The sequence below is a fragment of the Panicum virgatum genome, chromosome 8K (assembly GCF_016808335.1).
Source record: "Panicum virgatum strain AP13 chromosome 8K, P.virgatum_v5, whole genome shotgun sequence".
Lineage (NCBI taxonomy): Eukaryota > Viridiplantae > Streptophyta > Magnoliopsida > Poales > Poaceae > Panicum > Panicum virgatum.
The window spans coordinates 2,733,938-2,756,388 of record NC_053143.1 but is presented as its reverse complement, the minus strand read 5'-3'; the positions used below and the strand labels follow the sequence as shown (position 1 = coordinate 2,756,388).

The following is a 22,451-nucleotide window of genomic DNA, read 5'->3' as shown; positions in this document are numbered from 1 at the left end:
GCCCCGGAGGAAGGGGGCTGCGCGTTCTGCATGCGTGCGATTAGTCGCGCGATAACACGATCCTATCTTATTATTTGATCAACAAACGGAGCCTCCATGTTCACTCTCAAGGTCTAGAAATTTCCACATTAATCGGAGAAAAATAAAAATTACCCACTACTGCTATTACAATAAAAATTAGCCTAAAATACCCTTATGCCTAATTAAAAATCACCCACCAATGCCATTATGAAAAATTAAACATAAAATACCATTTAGCTATGTATCAGTTACAAATATATACTATTAATAAAAACTAAATCTAACAATAATCAATCAAAATAAAATAATTTATTATTTGGCCAACAAACGGAGCCTCCACGTTCGCTCTCAAGGTCTAGAAATTTCCATATTAATCGGAGAAAAATAGAAAAATAAAAATTACCCACCACTGCCATTACGATAAAAATTAGCCTAAAATACCCATATGCCTAATTAAAAATCACCCACCAATGTCATTATGAAAAATTAAATATAAAATATCATTTAGCTATGTATCAGTTACAAATATATACTATTAATAAAAACTAAAGCTAACAACAATCAATCAAAATAAAATGATTTATTATTTGGCCAACAAACGGAGCCTCCACGTTCTCAAGGCCTAGAAATTTCCACATTAATCGGAGAAAAATAGAAACATAAAAATTACCCACCACTGCCATTACGATAAAAATTAGACTAAAATACCTCTATGCCTAATTAAAAATCACCCACCAATGCCATTATAAAAAATTAAATATAAAATACCATTTAGCTATGTATCAGTTACAAATATATACTATTAATAAAAACTAAAGCTAACAACAATCAATCAAAATAAAATGATTTATTATTTGGCCAACAAACGGAGCCTCCACGTTCGCTCTCAAGGCCTAGAAATTTCCACATTAATCGGAGAAAAATAGAAAAATAAAAATTACCCACCACTGACATTACAATAAAAATTAGCCTAAAATACCCCTATGCCTAATTAAAAATCACCCACCAATGCCATTATGAAAAATTAAATATAAAATACCATTTAGCTATGTATCAGTTAAAAATATATACTATTAATAAAAACTAAAGCTAACAACAATCAATCAAAATAAAATGAAAATAAGAATAATTATCTGCATGATATTATTAAAGCTCAACAAATCAAATTGTTATTATAGGTAGGTCATAGTTGAATTGTTTTAATCAACAATAAGACATAATTTACGATAATGAACAAGATGATATATGGTAAAAAAATAGTATAACCTTTAAGTAAGAATATAACGACATGCAATTTTTTAAATTTTCAATACTAGCCGCGCAAATGCGCGGGCTATACGCCTAGTTAGGCTAGAAACTAAAAAGGCTATCTGCTTTTGGCCGAACACGCTGGAAAGCTGCGTATCAAAAGGCTAATTGTTTTACTAATTGATGCAGCTGCAGTATTACTACTAGCTCACATTTTCTCTATACATGATTATATAAATCAAAATATAATGCACCGTGCCCTGATGCACGTGACTATGATTGCACCATCAAAATAGACCAGAGCAAACAAAAGTCAAAAGTGCTATCTGGAATCCAGTTCAGCGTACCAAGGGAGTAATAAGGATAGCTGAATAATATAGAGCAGCAATATTGCTCCAATAATTTCCCATAGAAATAATTGCCGAGGGAGTAATAAGGAACCCGTATCCTTTGAGCAAGCATCTTGGATTGGATTCTTGGCAGCGAGAAGTGATCCAGTCCAGAGCTCATGTTTCTCCTCAACGATTCGCAGTAGCCGCCGTTCAGTCGGCGTCTGACAGCAGATTCTTCATTTTGCCAGGCCATGCATTCCGGCCAGTTCCTTCTTCAGTCTCCACCGCTCACATCCATGCTTGGCTGAATTTATCCTGATTCCTGAGGTACCGTACAACAAGCTAACCACACAAGCATTATTAGATGAATGAAGGAACCACGCAAGCATGGACTAAGCCCTGCATGACATGACTGACAGAGTTATACGCTAAAGACCCGGAAGAGCATGTCGCAGCGCCGCAACGGCATGCCGTTGAACCAAGTAAAACTACTCTGAGAATGAATGTTGTGAGCTCCGTATAGTGCTTCAGATTGATCTGCTCATTGTCTACCAATTCCTACCTGCTACTAGTTACTTCTGCTCGTTGCATTGCATGATGCAGATAGAGGTAGATGTTATATGCCAATGATTGTCCTCTTCCCTTTTACCCCAAGTGACAAACCAGAACTTAATTCTGCCCTACCCATCCATGTTCTCCTTGATCACCACCAACTCCCTGCTAGCTCCAGGGGTAAGGATACTCATTGCAGTTGCTTGGTCAACAATATGACAGTTTAATCACGTCGTCAGAAGTGCAAGACAATATCTGAACATCTATCTCAAAAAAAAAAGACTATCTGAACTTGGCTGGCAATCGAAGCCTGAATGATCAAAATAATAGGTACGCAAACAGCACAAAGCCGGCCGCACACAGCATCTCATGATAAAACCACTTCACCCACTTTCACTCAACGAGAAAAATAGTACTCAACAAATGGGCGACAAAAGGAGGGATGCAGCTTGATACAATATGAAATCTGTAGTACCACTCAACAAGAAATTTGAAGCTGTTCTGCTTCCAAGATAAGCTACAACTTTCAACTGGAAGCATCAGCACCGCCGTAAGCGCGCGGTCGAATGAACAAGCAAGGAATCAAATCAACGCACTTTTGCATCAACTAAGCCATCTAGTAGTAGTCTTGCAAAAAATCACGCGTGCACGTCACAGATACTAGTCATCATCTATCCCAGCTGGCTTGCCGGCTGTTGGTGTTGGGCGGCGACGGCGTCCTCCTCCGCCTGGGTGGGCAGCTTGAAGCGGCAGAGCGGGCAGAAGCTGCTGACCGAGAGCCACTGCACGATGCACTCCCCGTGGAACGCGTGCGCGCACGGCATCGTCCTCAGCGCGTCGCCGGCCGCGTACCCCTCCAGGCACACCGCGCTGCAGGTCTCCTCGCCGTCGCCGCCCGTGGACACCGTCGTCTCCGGCAGGCCCGCCACGGCGCTGGCCGCGGCCGGCATGCCGCCGAACCGGCTGCTTGCCAACCACGCGGTGAAAGAAGCGGGCGCCGAGCCGTCGTCGTCGACGTCCATGTCGTGCCGCCGTAGAACTCGTGGGGCGCGGTGCGCATGATGCGGGTGCGGCGGGGTCCAGATCCTCCTCCTGTCGCCGCCGCAGGCCGCCTCTCGTGGTACATGTTATGCGGCATCAGGAAACCTCCCGGCGCACGCGCCACCTCCATCTGCACTGGCAGCGCGTACGTGCACGGTGCGCGCCCCTGCTCGTGCTCCGACGGGTGGACAAGGATTCGAGCCGCGAGGTGGAGGAGGAGTGCGCACGCTGCGGCGGCGAGCTCAGGCACGGAAGGCCGGAGGCGCCGCTCTCCTGCGTTTCAGATGCATCGTTGTTCAGCTGAACTGTGTGCGCCGCGCTCTCTCCTCCATGAACAGAGACGGCGACGGCGACGGCGGTGCCCTCGGACACAGCAAGGACGGCCCGACGCAGCCATGAGCAGGCGCTGCCGTGCAGAGGACTCGCGGCTGCTCCGTCGAGCAGCCCGTTCTGTGGATGCGCGCCATCTCGAGCCTCGCACCGGCGGCGCACCGGGCTCGCCGTCGCCGGCGCGACGCGTGGCCGTCTCGTCGCGGGGAGCCGGGGATGGCGAGGGAAGGGGAAAGGAGGTAAAATAGAGAGCGATTTTCGAATTATCTCAGCCGCACAATCCTGATCAAACGGACAGCAGGAACCAGGGGTGGACGGTATTTGAAATACCGTCCACCCGGCGGACGGTATTTGAGGTATCGTCCGCGGCGTCCGCCCCCTGGGTCGCCTTCTGCAGCTTGCCGGAGCGCCGCCGCGTCTCGGTCGTCCACTTGGGCCTCCTTGGGAGCTCCCCGCCGCTGCTACAGCATGCGTCCGCCATGGTCTCCGTTCCCTTGGCTCTGCTGGTCCGCCACCGTACCCCTGGCCGCGGCGCGCCTGCCGACGGGCGTTCGCGTGTCGCGCTCAGTGCCGTCGCGGGGTCGGCGTCGTTCTCCGTCCAGGCGGCGCGTGAGGAGGCCTTGGCCTCTGCCGCTTAATTCGCACTGTGGCTCGCCGCCGATCTCCTTGCCGTAGACGATCTCGTGCTCCAAGCATGACCTTGGAATTGTACTGCTATCTTCCATCACTTGTATTATCTTTGGTTCTTGGTGACTTGCTAGTACTAGTAAGTAGATACAAGGCGTTGCTCCAACTCGTTCTTCGTCGTCACAAATGTATGGTAATATGTGTGCAGTGATGCAGTTTATTTGTCTGGAAAGTGAAAACCCGGATCATTGCCGGCACCCATTGATGGCTCACTGCCAGTCATCCATAGCACGGCTTCGACGCTTCGTCATGTAGTTCGCCCATCAGCCGTTGGGCCGGACTCCCTCTGACTGATCCCTGAAGACTCTATTTTTTTCACGCTAAACAATTCGGACTGCTTGGATTGTTAGGAATTGGTATCCTTTGCTGTTGGAATTGACTTGCTCCGTCAGAGATAGGAACCAGGCCTGAAGAAAGAATTCATTGAGCCATCATCCTCTTCTTCGATGCGGATGTTTCTTTTACAGGTTTGTTCTGCTGCGTGCCTTTTATTGACAAATGTTACACTCAGCTTAAAGAAATTGACAAGTTTTTCTTGAAGAAACACAAAGACCCGGTTGTCAAGAGCCATGATTTACGCAAAAAAAAAAGAAAGCACAAAGGAAAGAGAGACTACGCTCTTGGCGGAATTCTAAAGAGAATGGGATGGCGACCAAAGTTTTGACCAGTTTTTAATTTTGCTTTCAACGTTCTTGTATTTCAGTTTTGCAATAGCTCGAGGCAACACACGTAGGAAGAAAATATACAGCAAGTGACTTGCAATTACTTGTTTGTTGTTTTAACTCTGGGTTCAGGAGACATGAATTAGTCTAAGATGCTGGTTCAAACATTGCGATATTCAGAGTTTTCAGTAAATAGGAATATTCAGAAATTTGTACCTGAAATTGTTTACTACTGAACTTCAAGTAATCGAAACAAGACAGGTAAAAAAATGGAACGCCAAAGATATTCAGAGTGCAATCAGGAAAAAGTTAGAACCTCCATTGTTCTAAAATATTCAGTCTGTTCACATGAACTGAACTCTGAAACCTCTCTTTAAAGTACATGGTTCATCAGATTTCAATGCCTTTATCTCCAGTGAGACATTACATTTCACATAGCGTAGATCTGAATATGTAATGATGGAAAGGTTAACTCCACCAAATCTTCAGTTCAGAGTAGACTGCATGTTGTCGCACTTTTCTGATGCTGATGTTGTCGCATTGGTAGTCCAAAGAGAACTCTAACTGTCATTGGTTTAGATCTGATGAGGAGGAGGATAGCAACACAAATTCAGAAATTCTTCAGTTCAGACTACTTGCTGTCGTATTTGTAGTCCAAAGACAACTTTAACGAGCATTGGTGCTACAGGTATACAACTCAAAATGTAGTGTTTGCACCGTTTCATTTTGTCCTGTATGAAGAACAAAACAACTAGTACAAGCAAACCTGAAAAATTGCTGTGTATTAGTAGCTTTAATTCACAGTCGTATTATTGTTTGTTGCGCACATATTTCTTGCCTGATTTATTTTTGGTCTGGATCCAACAAAAAAGACAAACAAGCAATGGGAAGGTCAGTTGCTGTGTCCTGAACTCCAGCTATTGCAAAACTGAAATCTCAGAACGATCAAAACGCGAAGAACTGAATCAGTTCGTGTCTCTGCTGAGGCCTAGATGCTCGAACTTGGCGTCCATCCTGAGCGCCGCCTCCAGCGGCCATCAAGCGGCACCGTTCTTCGGCGGCGTCAACTGGGCGCCGCGCCGGCGCCGCAGTACATGCCACATCAATGGCGGCGAACGCTCGCACAACCCCTGACCCCAGCAGAACCAGTTCCCTCTCGCTGCTCCTGCGCGCCAGAACAGCGGCGCCAAACGACGGCCGGCCGGTTGGCCCGCCGCTCCGCCCGGATCATCAGCAAACAAATCATCATCTTTCAAAAGAAATCAGCAAAGAAGAAAACAACACAAATCCTGAAACAATCCCACCCATCCGAGTGTTATTTAGAATTTAGAAATCTTTATCTTTCATCAAACAAATACTCCTACAAAACAAAGGGCAGAAGGCAGAGACAGCAACCGTGGGCCCGCCATCACACACGCCCCTGGGCCCATGGCCTCTCTCAAACTCCCATCTGTTTCCGTCGCCCCTGTTCGTCACGTCGCGTCGGACGGCCGCCGCCAGTCGCATTCCAATTCCAACCCTCGCCCACTCCACGCCGCAGCACGCGCTGCTCCGCCGCCCCCACCGACCCGGAGGCGGATGCAGGGCCGCCCGTCTGTCTCCTCGCCGGGCCACTAACCGTGCCCCGTCGCCGTCGGCATGTCGCTCCGCGTGAGCGCCGCGCGCGACCGATGCTTAGAGCTGGAGCGCGCCATCTCTGCCCGCGTCCGCTCGGGAAGCCTCGGCCTCGATGACGCCGTCAAGCTGTTCGACGAATTGCTCCTGGTCGCCAGGCCCGCCTCGGTTCACGCCATCAACAAGATCCTCACCGTCGTCTCTCGCGCCCAGAGAAGGGGCTCCTCAACCTCCGCACTCGTCGTCTCCCTCTTCAACCAGATGGCCCGTGCCTCCACAAACAAGGTGGCTCTCGATGGGTTCTCCTACAACATCCTCATTGGTTGCTTCTGCCGCATGGGACGTCTGGAGCTTGGTTTCGCCTCCATCGGCCTCGTCCTCAAGACGGGCTGGAGGGTGGGCACAGTCATCAGTCCGCTTCTCAAAGGTCTCTGTGACGCAAAGAGGGTGGGTGAGGCCATGGAGATATTGAGCCGACCAATGCTTGAGTTTGGCTGCACGCCAAATGTAGTTTCATACAACACAGTTCTAAAGGGTTTATGCGACGAAAAGAGAGCTGAGGAGGCACTCGAGCTGCTCCACATGATGGCAGATGATGGCGGTGGTAGCTGCCCACCAGATGTTGTGTCGTACAACACCGCCATCAATGGCTTGTTTAGAGATGGGCAGGTGGACAAAGCTTATAACCTATTTCGTGAAATGGATGACCGGGGGATTTTTCTAACTGTTGTGATCTTGTTGTGATCTATAACACAGTCATTGATGGCCTGTGCAAAGCTCAAGCGGTTGACAGGGCCAAAGGTGTCCTTCAGCAGATGATTCATAAAGGCGTTAAGCCAGACAAGTGAACATATACTTGTCTTATCCATGGATATTGCTCTTCAGGGCAGGGGAAAGAGGTGGTTCAAATGCTCAGAGAAATGTCCGCACATGGTCATCAGCCAGATGTCGTCACTTGTAGTTTGCTGCTTGACTATTATTGCAAGAATGGAAGATGCAGAGGCTAGAAAGATTTTTGATTCTATGATTGAAAAGGGCCCAAAACCTAATGCAATTACATATAACACTCTGCTCAATGGGTATGCTACCAAAGGAGCTCTTTCTGATATCCATGATCTCTTGGATTTGATGGCAGGAAATGGTATTTCACCTGATCATCACACCTTCAATTTAATTCTTTGTGTGTATGCTAAAGGTGGTATGATAAATGAGGCAATGCATATCTTTGACCGAATGAGGCAGCATGGGTTAAGTCCTGATGCAGTCAACTATGCAGCAATAATCGATGCACTTTGCAAGTTGGGAAGAGTGGATGAGGCTATGCTTAAATTCAGTCAGATGATCAATGAAAGGGTGACTCCTAATATCGTTGTTTTTAGCTCACTAGTTTATGGATTGTGCACTGTTGACAGATGGGAGAAGGTTGGGGAATTATTTTCTGAAATGCTGAATCAAGGGATCCATCCCAATGCCACTTTCTTCAACACTATAATGTGTAACCTTTGCAGAGAAGGACGGGTAAAGGAAGCCCAGAGTCTCCTTGACTTAATGGTACGTGTAGGTGTGAGGCCTAATGTTATCTCATATGCTGTTGACAAATGGGAGAAGGTCGGGGAATTATTTTCTGAAATGCTGAATCAAGGGATCCATCCCAATGCCACGTTCTTCAACACTATAATGTGTAACCTTTGCAGAGAAGGACGGGTAAAGGAAGCCCAGAGTCTCCTTGACTTAATGGTACGTGTAGGTGTGAGGCCTAATGTTATCTCATATACTGTATTAATGGATGGCCACTGCTTAGCTGGTAGAATGAAGGAAGCTATGAAGTTACTTGATGATATGGTTCGAGTTGGCTTGAAACCAAATGCCATTTCTTATAATACTTTGCTTCATGGCTACTGTAGAGCTGGCATGATAGATGATGCAATTAGACTATTCAGAGAAATGTTAAGCAATGAAGTTAGGCCTGGAATTGTCACTTATAACACGATACTTCAGGGTTTATTTCGGTCTGGGAAGTTTTCTGAAGCAAAAGAACACTATCTCAATATGATCAAAAGTGGAATGCAGCTGGACATTTACACGTACAACATAATTCTGAATGGTTTTTTGCAAAAATAATTGTGTTGATGAGGCATTTAAATTATTTCAGAGTCTATGTTCTAAGGATTTTCAACTTAACATCATTACCTTCACCATTATGATTGATGCTTTGCTTAAAAGTGGCAGAAAGGAAGATGCTATGGATATGTTTGCTGCTATCTCTGCCCATGGTTTAGTCCCAAATGTTGTGACCTATCGCTTAATGATACAAAATCTCATTAAAGAAGGGTTACTAGAAGAGTCTGACAATCTATTTTTAGCAATGAAAAAGAGTGGATGCACTCCAGACTCATGTATGATAAATTATTTTGTTAGGAGGCTGATGCGTATAGGTGAGATAGAGAGGGCTGGGGCTTACCTCTCCAAAATTGATGAGATGAACTTCTCACTTGAGGCATCCACTACTTCCTTGCTAATATCAGTTTTCTCGAGGGAGGAATATCGGCACCATGCAAAATCCCTACCTGAAAAGTATCATTTTCATGTGGATGTCAATAAATGAGTGTTGTGTTCAATGAATCAAATTCTCAACAGTGCTGATACATCTAAATGGTACATCTTAATTTGTTGAACTGATTATTCATGTCCCGTACTCTAATTTACTTATGATGTTCTGTTGTCCCATTTGTTTTTCTCTAGAGAAATGCTGCTGTGTTGGTGCAGTTAAGTGTTTATCTCTAGGTAAAATTATCTTTAAGCATTACAGCAGAATCAATTTACAAATTAACTGGCAGCAGTTAAGTCTCTACATTTTGTTGCTTGTTTGTGAAGATACCCTGCACTCACGGTGATAAAATATATGATCTGGACCTCTTGATCCTTGAGGCGATTAGATAGCAGTAGAGTGCGCTCCCAGCGCGGCTGTAGGAAGGTAGGATGCGTATAATGCGGTCGATCGTATTGCAATGAGCCCCTTGGACGGTATATATAGGAGTACAAGGCTTGGAGGGCAAGGCACCTCACCTAGAAATAAGGAAGGCTATCACGGGATTACATCAATTCTAAACTACCATATCTGGAGTTGCCTAATATACTCTAACATCCCCCCGCAGTTGTAGCGGTAGCGACACGAACGGTCAGACTGGAGAACAATGGAGACGTATCCCCCCTGCAGTCGGAATGCCGGTGCAAAAGCTTTGACTGGAGACTCATGCAGATGATAGCCCTTTAGTGCCGTAGTAGCCGAAGTCGAGGTGGATGTGGTCGAAGCCGTGGAGGGGGCGTGGGTCGAAGCGTCGTCGAGGTGCTCGAGTACACAAACTCAGCAGCTTCTTGCCGAAGATAGTAGCAGGACGGTGCGGCAGATGACGATGGTAGACAGCGCGGTTTGCAACTTAGGTCACGCTCAGGACAGGGGTGGCGACGGCGCAGGTTGCAGCAAGTGTCGCGCTCAGATCAGGGGTGGCGACGACATCTTCCTTCAGGAACATCGGCGGCGATGTCCGCGTGAGAAAGGCTGGAGGCACGGAGGCGGATCGAGCGCCTGCTTGACAAAGACCGGCGGCGAGTGGCGCCACCGCCTGAAAAGGCGAAGACACCGGTAGGGTGGTTTGATCACGAACGTCGTTGCTGCAGCCTGGAGGGCGCAACAATAACCTCGTCCTTCGGGAGTGTCGACGATGAACGGCGACGAACGGCAGGGCGACGCAAACCCGATAACGAATCGGGAAAAAACCTAAGAAAAACACACAGCAGCAACAGGGTGACCTCCGGGTACAATCTCGGGTGCCGTAGCGAATTCCTCTCTCCTCCTTGTCTCTTCCCCGCGTGGTCAACACGGGACAGAGAAAACAGAGGAGATTGGAAAACCCGAGCGGCTCTCCTCCGATCGTCAGGCCAAGATCCGCCCCCGCAGCCACGTCTTCTCGAGAAGCAGAGGCGGCGCTGGGGGAGGAAGGGCGGCGGCCGATGGCGCAGGGGAGGTAGCCGGCGAGGAAAGGGCGGTGGGGCGGAGCCCACGACGCGGCGGCCCGACAGCGACGTCGACCGGCGATGCTGCGGCCCGTCCGCCCGACGGCGCGGTCTTGGCTCCTCCCCTCCAGCCGCGCACGCGTGCGGTGCGCAGGCCGTGCGGCGGCACTGGGAGGGGCTCCTCCCCCTCGGCAGCCGCGCACGCGCGCTGTCGTGCGGCGGCGGCGGCGCTGGGAGGGGGACTGGCCTGAGGCGCGGAAGGGGTGGGGAAGCCGTGAGCGGGGCCGGGGACGACAACACAGAGGCGGCGGCGGCCCAAGGCGGGGCCATGACGATGCCGACGAGCGACGCGGCCACGGCCACGGTAGAGGTCAACCCTCCTGCTGCTTGTGGACAACGACGGCGGCGCGGATCAGAGGGATCCGCGGCGCATCCTAGGAGGGCGCTGCCCCCGGCGGAGATCAATCTCGATCTCCCCGGGGGCGCGCGGGTGCAGCGGAAGCGGTAGCGCGGCTAGGGTTAGTATCTCGTAACCTAGGCGTCTGATGCCATGTAGGAGAATAGGATGCGTATAATGCGGTCGATCGTATTGCAATGAGCCTCTTGGGCGGTATATATAGGAGTACAAGGCTTGGAGGGCAAGGCACCTCACCTAGAGATAAGGAATGCTATCACGGGATTACATCAATCATAAACTACCATATCTGGAGTTGCCTAATGTACTCTAACAGCGGCCAACCAGGCATAGAAGACCATGCCTAAGGGAAATGATGTGGATTGTTTTTCTGTATGGCAAATTAATTGTGTCCAATATAGAATTCACAACATGCTAATAGTTTTTCTGTATAATCCTGATGAAATAGCTGCAGAAACAAAAGGACTTCAATTATTCAGCGAATGTTGTTTTTCTTTTGCCTTCTTCTATCTATGCTACTGTCTTGGAGTGCCAACTGATATGACACTGTTACTATTTCATTGACAGGATGTACGCCAACTGCCAATTCCCTTCATGCAATTGCTGTTTACGCTGATTACTCTGTTGTTAGAATGATTAGCGTCTTCACTCTTCAGCACATTTTAAATCTATTTAATTTGATCCAGTCCCTATATATCTGCATAGTCTCAAGATAAGTATGGATCACATTCATAGACTTGGAACAATGGATATAGACCTCTACTTTAAGTAACTCTTACGTTATTATTTGTTGATGCCATCATCCTTGAAGGCCTAAACATAAACATAAACCTTTTTATTAGTGTCTGTGTTCTTCCGGTTAGATATCAAAGAAGAGGATGTCATAGAAGAACAAGTAATTCAGAGGATGAAGATGTAAGATAGGAATGTCCTATGCTATGATAATGAGCACAATTCAGCCACTGAATTAATTCCAGAGATTTATTAGCATATTTTCAAACGTAAGATTTAAAGAATCAAGTTTGCTCAATTTGAATTACCGCGAGAGGATACTCCCCCCTGCGTCGTCTCCCAGGGGGGCGACTCGGGCGGTGCCCCACCGCCCACCGCCGCCAATCCCCCTCCCGGCCTCCTTCTCGCCTCGCCGCCGCCGGAGCAAGGCACCGGAAGTCCGTGTGCTTGCCGGGAAGGCGGCGGCGGGGCTTCTCCCATCGGCCCCGTGGGGCTCCCGCCCCTGGTTACCGCCGGCAGCGTTAGGATTGGTGCCGGCAGTCCGGGGCTGTTGTTCCGGCGACCTGGGGGCCGGATCCGGCGCCCTCGGGGCTGGTTCTAGGCCGCCGTCGGGGCGTGACGGCCCTGTGGCTGGCTGTGTTGGCTCCGGCGCCTTGGCTCTGGCGCCCAGATCCGCCCTCTTCGCGACTCCGTGAGCGGTGCGCCTTCCCCCGTGCTGTCCTCTTGGCCGGATCCGGCCTCCTGGGGACCTGCCTTGCCATCAACGGGGAGGCTCACAGTGGTCCCCGCCCTCCACACCACTGCCACTCCTCCACCTCCTTGCCGTGCTTGGCAGTGGCTATCCAGAGACCTTGGCCGAGTCCGGCTCTCCCTCTGGCTGGCCACATGGTGCTGCGGCGACAGGCGGTGGCGCAGGTGTCGGCGGCGCCTGGCGCGGTGACGGCGGCTGCTCCAGGCGTGACCCGGCTGGCATGCTCGTAGGGCCTCTCCTCGTCTCTACAGAGGACTGTGTCGCGCCATTTGTGCCGAACCTGGTTCGCTGGTGCCTTCATGTTGAGGTACACGACTGTCTTGGAGTTTCCTAGGTGAAAACCATGCTCAGCTCAATGCCGGTGCCGACAGCAATGGCGCCCTCATGCTTCATCTTCCTCCTTGGAGGTGTTGTTCAGGAACTCCTTGCGACCATGCTGTGTTCCGATCTCCGGGTGAAAACCCAACCTGTCTCTGGGTGGGCGATGGCGGCATCTATGATGTCGTTACCTTGTTGAAGGCGTCGCTTTTGGAGATCCTCTCACAGCTTGGAATTCATCTACCTCCAAATCAATGCTGACCAACTGTGTTCGACCTCTTTCCCATGATATTTGCACAAGCTGCTAGGTGATTTGTGGTTGCTGCCAAGATCTTTCCTTCGTCACCGTACAGGATCCTTGATTCCATCGTCTCCCCAAATGCCGGGTTGCGAGACCATGGTCCCCTCTCTTGGATCTCCTCGTGCTCCTATCGCCGGCCCTCCCTCCTTTGAGGATTCCTCCCCTTAAAGGGCATCGGAGGGCGTCGATTGGATCCTGGATGTGCTTCAACGACGACGCAATCACAACTGTCGTCTGTCAATTTTGACTCGGTGCTTTACAGTTGCTTGTCAAACAGGCATTGTCGAAGTGAAGTCTCCTGGGAGTATCATTGGTCGGCGAACAACAACATGCTTTGTCATAGGAGTTAGGAGCAATAATTTGTAGTTTTAAATGTGACTCTTGTAATCTCTTTCTCTTCTCTTTGTACTCTTTTGACCTTGCAAGGTCACGCATGTACTTGGTGCCATGCACCTTCCATCACCGGCTTGCCGGCATCAGTGGAAGTTTATTAAGGTGGGGACCTATCCCCCCCCCCCCCCCACACCCGTGTTTCCCTTGTTTCCCTCAAAAAAAATTTTGAATTACCAATTAAGATTTCAACAATTTCAGGAACCCTGCGTTTGCCATTTGAGTTTTAGCATGAAAAATGATTGTTTCTTCAATCCAAAGTGTATTCCGCAGATATTATGCAACGCGCCACTTTTAACAAACAATGGTTTGGCCTCATCAGAATTCATCTTAACATTTACCTGACCCTGTAACAGCACGCACTGCTAATAAAAACTTTTTTAACCAATATTTTTCGTGGTCTACACAGATCAAATGTTAGTTCACTGCACCTCAATGCATGCCACCTTCAATGAGAATGTACATGTATATAGGTTTAGGTTAGTGATTATCATTTGCTTAAAGACATTTAAGTATGTTCTTCCTACTTTTCACAGGTTCTACAGAAGCACCTCATAAGGTAGTTGTACCCTCCTTTAGATGTTGCTCAGGACATTGGCAGGTACCAGGAGCTACATTTCTTCAGTCTTTACCACATAAATGGTAGTTAATAACCAGCCTTTTGCTGATACACTAGAAACTGTTTGCGGGTAGAGAATCAATTTATATCTAGGTTCAAACTGTGCTATGAAACTATTACTATTGAAACTTCCATTTGTTTAGTTAAATTCTGCAACAATTTGATTTGACAAATGAATATCCACAGCATGTCATGTTGGTGTTTACAAAATACTGTATTAAACATTAGTTTGTAAAATGTTATGTTATTACAAATTTCCTTCCCATTTAGAGAGCATGTATTTATCTATTGTATTTCAGATTTTGGTCTACATGCTAAAATTGAAAAGAATTTTCACGCTCTTCATAAAAATTAAAGTTCTTTTATGAGTTTCGTTATTTTTGCATGTTGCCTGGCCAAACGGTCCTGACACCCTCCTCGGCCCCTCACACCTATAACAAAGTAAAGCCTGGAGTTCCGAATGGCAAAACTCTTGATTCCTGCTTTTTATCTTCCCTCCTTTGTATATGTCTTGGGACCGTTACCCACCGGCCGAGCTCAGGCTGACTACACAGCCCAAGTCCTCAAAAGCAAAGTGAGAGGGTTTTTTTTTCCACAGGCGGGGAAAATCCGCCCCGGTGGGGGTTCGAACCCCCCACCTGCGGGTGCCGCTGGCTGCGCCCAGACCAACTGAGCTAACAACCTTTGGCCTATGCCTGCAACCTATTCCAGTTATTTTTGTAAGTTACTGCAAATAGTGTCATCCTGCTAGATCCTAGCACTGAAAGTTACTGCCTAAGTGTCTGCTTGTTGAATTTTGTCTGTCGATGCTTCTAGCGCTGGGGCATATAACTATATAAACCTCGATCTCCTATTTCCAATTGATTAATTCCCCTTCTATCCTGTCTCAGGTTGGTTTCCTTGTTACGTTAACAGAGATCGATGGCATGCCAGCAGCTCCGCCAGCAGCTCCAGTCGACTAGCTTGCCCATGAGGCCACACGCGTTGATCCCCCAAGCCAGCTGAATGCCCTTGGGCCTTGGGTGGTTGGCGTGGATGGCGAGTAGTTTTGTTTCCACCAAGTATGCTTCCGCAGCCTCATGTCGGGTAAGTACCGCATGGTTCTGAAAATGCTGATAGGTTCACTAATACAACATGAGGTTGAGAACAGAGAACAAAGCCAGTTAAAGAACTATTTTGCAGGTAAATAAACTTCCATTGTACAGCAGCTCCACATTGGTGTCTCCTAAAATCTCTCCAGTTTGTATGTATTGGAGCTTATTTGTATGTAAAATAAACCAATATTCTGTTTTTATGTCTACTTTGTAACACACACACACACACACACATATATATAGGGCACCACTATTTGGACCCCGGGTTCCAAATGGTTATTTGGTACCCAGACCTATCCGACAGCAGCCCAGCCCAGCCTACACGACGGAGCTAGGCACGCGCATGAGACGGTCTTCCCCGAGCAGGTTTTTTCTTTTTTTTTCTTTTTCCATTCCAATTCACGTGGTCAGTTCCTTTTTCTTGCCTTTTTTAGGTGTGTTTTTTGTCACGTTCTTTTAGTTTGTTTTAGCCTAGTGTTTTTTGACGAGACGACGTCCCAGGAATCATGGTTTGAACATGTAGTTTTTTTATGCTTCGAAACCCAAATTTTATATTGTGACTAGTGAGGGGAAAAATTCTCAGACTGAACCTTAAAGATGTGACTTGTATTTGTGACGGATTTTCATTTAAAATGAATCAGTCAAAGCACATATTTCTAATCATCAACCTTTTTTTCACCAAAGACATTTTTTTATGCTTCGAAACCCAGAATGCATCCATACACGTGAAACATGGACGCATGTATGAACACAGGAAAATAAGTTGGCAATAGGATATCAAGTTCCTTCTCGGTACACAATTCCAAATTAGTTCAAGGCATAGCCTCATAAAACTCAGCTTGAACTTCCTCAACCGTTTACAAGATGCTCCTTCTTTGCAACAGAAGTAAACAAATGATAAAAATAATATTACTGACTGAAGCCTCCTGGTATTCATAGATGGGTTCCGTCATCTTGAGCACAATGAAGTACAGCAGCGGGCACCTGCACGAGCACCCGCTTGTACATCGCTGATGTGGCACTGCTCTCATCCTGGTTTTCCTTAGCCTATGCAAGTGTCTCATGGAATCCAAGCCATCGGATTTGGCTCAAAGGAGAATACAAAAAACCATAAAAATCGATCTATTGCTTAACCAAACCAATGCAATATCAAAATATCAAACTAAATGTGAATCTGACATTTCTCAAATATCTAGTAAAATATATGGATCAAGGAGAAGTATCAAATAATCACTTGCTTGGATGAAAAACAATAAACACACGTAACAGATTGTATCAGGAATACTCAACCATAAGAACAAAACAAAGGAATGGCCCACCATTTCTTGGCCGTTTGATCAAAATTTTCTGGAATCACTTTAAACAGCTTATTCAGATTACACAAAGATAAAACAATAAATATAATGAAATGGGCACTTATCAATGTGCAAATAGTTCAATCGACCAGGAAAAATTATGAGTAATTACCTCACCACCAACAACAATAGTTAAGTTAGTGCCTGTTGGAAGAGTCCATTCGGATCTCCTCAGTCCAAGTATCTGCAGAAAAAATATCTTACAATTAATATCCTTCCTGCTAGCAGCATCACATACAGTTCAAGATTTGTTAGATAATCCTGATTGAGCATTCACATCCACATGGTCCAGGTTGCTTCTCAAAGTCCTCACTTGCTAGGCGTAAAATAGAGCCATCTGCATTACGAGCCCTGACAACCTCCAAACGCTGAGTACCATCATCCTAATAAAAGTAGGATGTCAAAGACCATTTAATCTAAAAGTTATAGCCAGTCATCAACACGCAGAAAAAAGATGTGGTGATGCTTAGATGCTCAAAAGGATATAGTAGGCATGTTTTTTTTTAAAAAAAAGGACACACATATGAATAGAATGGTCAAGAGAAATTCTATAGGATTTTGCAACGGTGAAAGCTATCATATCTGGACATCCATCGATGTAATAGGTTTTTCATCGAGTATGCACAGAGAATCTGAAGCGTGCTAAGGAGGCAATGCAATCTGTAGAGGCTGCTTCAGCAGCACCATCTTCCACATCTAAGAATTGTACGAAACATGATGGAATGCATCATGCATCTGATTCAGAAAAGCCTTGGAGTAAAGTCAGAATGTCAGATGCTAAAGCCTGGCAGTTTTCAAAAACCTGAATGCAATGGTATTGTCTGAAACCTACAGCTCTTTTTGTGCAAATGTTTGTTTTCAGTGATCTACAAAATCAGTACCTTATACCAAACAGATCTACAAAACAAACAATGGTATGTTAATTTGGCCAGGTTATAGAAAAAGGAAAAGATAGTATTGCCTCAGCCTCACTGTGATACTGAACCTTAATTTGGCCAGGTTAGAGAAAAAGGAAAAGATAGCATTGCCTCAGCCTCACTGTGATACTGATCATTTCAGTACCAAATTTGCTCCATCCAGTTACTATGGTTATGCAAATGGCAGGGAATCGACACTGACCTGTCCATCAAGGGCAGCAATAGCATCATCCAATTCATCCTGCGTTGCCATAGTTACAAAATCAAATCCCCGCTAACGCCCAGATTCTCGGTCATAGACAACTCTGGCATCAACCACTTTGCCATGCTCGCTGAACAACTGCACCAATCTAGAGTCATCCACTTGCCATGGCAGATTGCCCACATAAATCCTGAAAGGACCACCAAATTGTCTGGGAGGTCTTTCCACACGAGAGCCTCTAGGAGCTGTTTTATTTACAGTAAGGAGCCTTCCATTGATATCCTGTCCACATGAACAGGTAATCAGCTACACATGTACTGTAGGATAGAATCATGAAATTTCGATATATAGCTAGCTGTTCGTACTGACATAGAACTGGGTAATCAGCTACACATGTACTGTGGGGTGTATTACTGAACAAGCGTCGATAAAGTAGGTTGGAGAGGGGCGGGATTGTCGGTGGGGGGAGGTTGGCAAGTCCAGCAATGACGGCGGCTCGGCCATACATACCGCGAGAGAGGAGCGGAGCGAGGAAGAAGTAGCATTCGCGCGGTGGCTTGGCCTGCGCAGCTTGGTCGTACAGACCGGAGGAAGTGCGGGTTGGTCTGCGCGGCGGCCTGGTCACACGAAGGAAAAGGTGAGGACAAACTCACGTTTGAGAGTGGCCGACCGGAGGAGAAGGTGTCGGCGGGACAGGATTCCCCGGCGGGGAGGAGGGCGCCCAGCGGGAGGGGATCGTCCGCCGCACGCGGATGAGGATCAGGTGACGGCAGGACGGGATTCCCAGGCGAGGAGGAATCCAGTGGGGGAAGGACCCTTCCGGCGCCGAGGATATCCGCCAGTGAAGGTTAGCTCGGGATAACGGGCTTTCTCGGCAGTGAAGGAGAGCTCGGAGAGGAGGTCGCTAGGCGGGAGGGGAGCTTCCGCCGCAGAGGTGACGGCCACCGCGCCGACGGGTGAGAGCGCGGCCCGCTCACAGAGGTTGAAGAAACTGGGCGACGCCGGCGGTGAACTCGGGAGGGAGACGCCGGCGGTGAACTCGGGATGGCGACGCCGGCGTTGAACTCGGGATGGCAACGCGACGAAATGCTCCCGGCCTCGCGAAGCAATTGGAGCAGCGGGGTCGATGGAGGAGCTGCGGAGCGGCATGTCAGGAGGAGGAGCTGGTAACCGCCGGGAGGTGGGGGAGGTGGCGGTGGGATGGGTGGGGGGGGTGGCGGGCGGCGGTGTGGGGATTGGAGAACGGCGACCGCGAAACCGTCGGGCGGAGGTGGGAGGCTGGGTGCACGGACGAACCAAACGGGCTCCCGAGCCGGTGCTCCTGTACGCGGGCGGCCTCGAGCCGATGGGTCGGCTTCTCCTTTCCCCTGTCTGCGTTCGGCTCGTTGGGGACTGAATCGTATTTGAACCCCGGGGTCCATATATCAATACTATATATATATATATATATATATATGAACCTCATTTTTACTTTTCTATGATATAATGCCATCTTTACCTATGCTCGAGAAACTACCAAATGATTTAAAAAAACATTCTTCGCCGCAGGGGCATGCGCCAAGTACTAGTTCCTATAATTTGAACTGCGAACTGAACTTTTTCCTTGTGGTTACAATATGAGAGGAAGAATGCTGCTGGTGATCTGAGTACAATTGAGCACAAATGTTTATAGCTCTCTAATGCAAGTAATTTATGAATTGAGTGAAAAAACGTTTGCACATCTGATTGGCCAAAGAATGTTCGTAAAAAGGATGAGCACAGATCAATCAAGTTGCAAAAGGGGAAACGGAAATGCAAACTTCAGCAAAAATAGCACACTGCCAATATATTTTGAATTGGAAACCGTTTCTCCAGCACGAATTAAGATCTTTGCTTTGTGAATCCCTTGAAAATGCTTGCTGGATTATTCATATGCTATAAGACTATCAAGCAACTTTGCTTGTCCATACCGGTGTGGAACTAAATTTCTGAGCAGGAACTAGCATGACTTGACCAGTGAAAGAGATGGCATACTGATGGAATTACTTCATCAAATGCCAAAATTTAGCAATGTTTAAAGTGCCAATATATGCATGTTTGTTGAGAGGTAAACCAAACGCGAGCACATATAATTTCCACCTCAGTTATCTATATATGTCACCAACTACAACTGCTACAAACACAACTTTACATACTGCTACGCTACTACCAACATGCAGTTCGCTTGCCCATGCTGGTGTGGAGCTAAATTTCTGAGCAGGAACTCAAGATTACTTGACCAATGGCTTACTACAAGTTCTCATTTGACTTTGGATGTATGTACGCAGAAAGTGTTGTACTAACACTATGGTAAAGTTGGCAGCAATTTTTTTTTTTTCAGTTTCATGGGCTCATGGTTTGGGATGATGATGAGCCAGTAGCGGTGCTTGTACTGCTTCTTCATCAGAAACAAGTTTTCTGCATTTGTCGTCCTTGCTTTCAGGATCAAGTGTCCAAGCAAGGCAAAAGGAGATTGCCTGTTAAAATATTTAGCATTCGAGGACATCTCTCGGTATTAGTTTCTAGTCACAAAAGGTATCCATTATTAACATTTTCTATCACCCTCAGAGGAATAGAAGGACTGACCAAGAAAAACCCGGCCACAATAAAACTGAAACCTGGGCAATCGAAGGGAGCTTTCCTCTGAAATGAAGTAAGCTGGGAAAAAAAGGAGGTGGAGAAAATGATGAGAGAAAAATACAAATGAAATGTGCTTGTTGCAAAAAAGATATGTTTTTTAAACTAATACACGAAAAGCAAGTGCTTACAGGTTAGTAGAATCATGAATAGAGGTGTCAACAGTATAGCTACAGATTGCACGGTTGCAATAAATGGGCGACAAATAAAGCAATAAATGGGCGACAAATAAAGCAGGGATGAAGCTTGATTACAAATTTCAAATCTCCAGTACCACTCAACCAGAAATTTGAAGCTGTTCTGCTTCCAATCCAAGACAGATCTCACAAAACGCAAGATTCTACAAATAAGTAAGCAAACTTTCATTCATAGCAATGTCATGTCGCAGCAGTGGTGTTCGTCCTCAACCTGTTCCGGCTTGAGCTTACAGCTTGAAGCGGCAGAGCGGGCAGAGACGGCTGATCCCGAGCCACTTGATGATGCAGCCCTCGTGGAAGCCGTGCGCGCAGGGCATCGTCCTGAGCGTGTCGCCGGCCTCGTAAGCTTCCAGGCACACCGCGCAGCACTCTTCCCCCTCGCCTCGCCCTCGCCATGGCCCGCCGCCGTCTCCGCCGGCAGAGCGGCGATGGCCTCGTCCGAGGCGGGGACGCCGCCGAACCCGCCGTTCCTGTAGCCACCGCCGCCCGCCACGGGCTCGCCGTCGACGTACCACTTCGCGACACCGTCCCGCACGATCCTCTCCATCACGTGGGCGTACGGGGAGGCGGCGGTGTCCCGGCGCAGACGGCGCACCAGGAACGCCGGGAAGCGAAGCGAGTGCGTCAGGACGTGGTAGAAGTCCGGCACGCCGCCGCCGTGCGGGGACGGCTCGGCCCACGATGGTTCTGCCTCGGCCAGCACGAGCTCCGGCTGCGGCTGCTCGTCGGCCATCAGAGAAACAAGCTAGTGCGCGGAGGCGGTGAACGGGGCTGGAGCACATTAGATGAGGAGGCGTGCGAGCTTTCAAGTCGACGAACCCAGTTCAGAGTCCGACTCGGCCAGAGGAATCGTTTCTGACAATCGGAGCAGCCAAACAGAGGATTCACAGTCCGAATCCAATTCGTCGTGCATACCGTGCACTGCCACTACGCTTTTGGTTCGGGAAACCCAGAAGGCAGCATGCAACCGACGCCGTTGAAAAAGACAGATTCAGCACGCAGCTTAATTTAAACTGAACAACGGCATCTTATTCACACATACTTATTAGCATTCAGTAAAGCCCAGATCATGATGACCAACCATTTTATGATCGTAACCAATACGGTAGATCCAATAATTAAGTGACTTGTTGTTATTGCCTTAATTGATACAAGGGTTTGTGAAAAAAAAGTTATGCATGTGCCCAAAATTCCTGTCTGTTCTAGACTAAATCCAAAGGAAAAAGTTACTACTCGCCTATGTGGACAGCTCGAGCTGCCAAGTTCGCGATCCAGATCCGCTGATCATACCTTCAGAATTCAGAAGACTGCCCTGCAAAGGAATTAGCTTTGGGAAACGAAAAATGGTGCACAGATTCAAATCTCCGACGAACTATTAGGAGGAACCTGATCCATTCGTATTAGCTCATCAAGGTGAAGACCGATTACAGGGTGCTGCAATAAGCAGCTGAATTACAAGGGGGAACATCCGAGAGAAGCTGCGATGCCATTGCCAATTTGCCATGGTGGTCAGATACACAGCAGGTCATGGTCATGGTGGGGCACCATTAAAATTAAAACTATCCATCAACACACAAAAAAATCGCTAGGTAGCGGCTCGAGCGTCGTCGTCCGCCTCCGGCTCCACCTCGGCCGGCATGGCGAAGCGGCAGAGCGGGCAGAGGCGGCTGGCGGCGAGCCAGCGGAGGATGCAGTGCCCGTGGAAGCCGTGCGAGCACGGCAGCGTCCTGACCGTGTCGCCCGCCGCGTAGCCCTCCAGGCACACCGCGCACTCCTCCGGCAGGGCAGCCATGGCGTCGCCCGACGCCGGGACGCCGACGAGCCCGCCTGCCCCCGGGAACACGTGCCCCGACCGCACGCTCAGCTCGAAGGCGTTTGGGCCTGCCGGCGTGAGATGCATGGACGGCGCCAGGAGAGCGAAACGTGCAAAGATGTTGGCGAACTCCTCCTCCGTGTTCCTGGCCTCCATCGGCAACGCCGGCTCAGGGTCCGCGTGAGGCTCTC

General features: G+C 48.1%; 2 protein-coding genes, 1 long non-coding RNA gene and 1 pseudogene across 5 annotated transcripts; 1 reads left to right on the top strand and 3 right to left on the bottom strand.

Moving 5' to 3' along the window:
* Window positions 1-2,824: 2,824 nt before the first annotated feature.
* On the bottom strand, window positions 2,825-3,175 carry LOC120646494 (E3 ubiquitin-protein ligase RDUF1-like). The gene has a single exon (XM_039923051.1). The coding sequence runs from the start codon at window positions 3,173-3,175 to the stop codon at window positions 2,825-2,827; it is 351 nt and encodes a 116-aa protein (XP_039778985.1).
* Window positions 3,176-6,511: 3,336 nt separating this feature from the next.
* On the top strand, window positions 6,512-9,366 carry LOC120646492 (annotated as a pseudogene).
* Window positions 9,367-15,866: 6,500 nt separating this feature from the next.
* On the bottom strand, window positions 15,867-18,808 carry LOC120643524. 3 transcript variants are annotated; one of them, XR_005663029.1, is made up of 3 exons: window positions 18,249-18,808; window positions 17,596-17,877; window positions 15,867-16,859 (listed from the first exon to the last, which is right to left on the bottom strand). It is a non-coding gene; the product is annotated as an uncharacterized LOC120643524 (long non-coding RNA). The 3 variants fall into 3 exon arrangements; XR_005663030.1 differs by lacking the exon at window positions 18,249-18,808 and adding an exon at window positions 18,106-18,238; XR_005663031.1 differs by lacking the exon at window positions 18,249-18,808 and adding an exon at window positions 17,965-18,091.
* Window positions 18,809-22,032: 3,224 nt separating this feature from the next.
* LOC120646491 (E3 ubiquitin-protein ligase RDUF1-like) lies at window positions 22,033-22,416 on the bottom strand. The gene has a single exon (XM_039923050.1). The coding sequence runs from the start codon at window positions 22,414-22,416 to the stop codon at window positions 22,033-22,035; it is 384 nt and encodes a 127-aa protein (XP_039778984.1).
* Window positions 22,417-22,451: the final 35 nt, after the last annotated feature.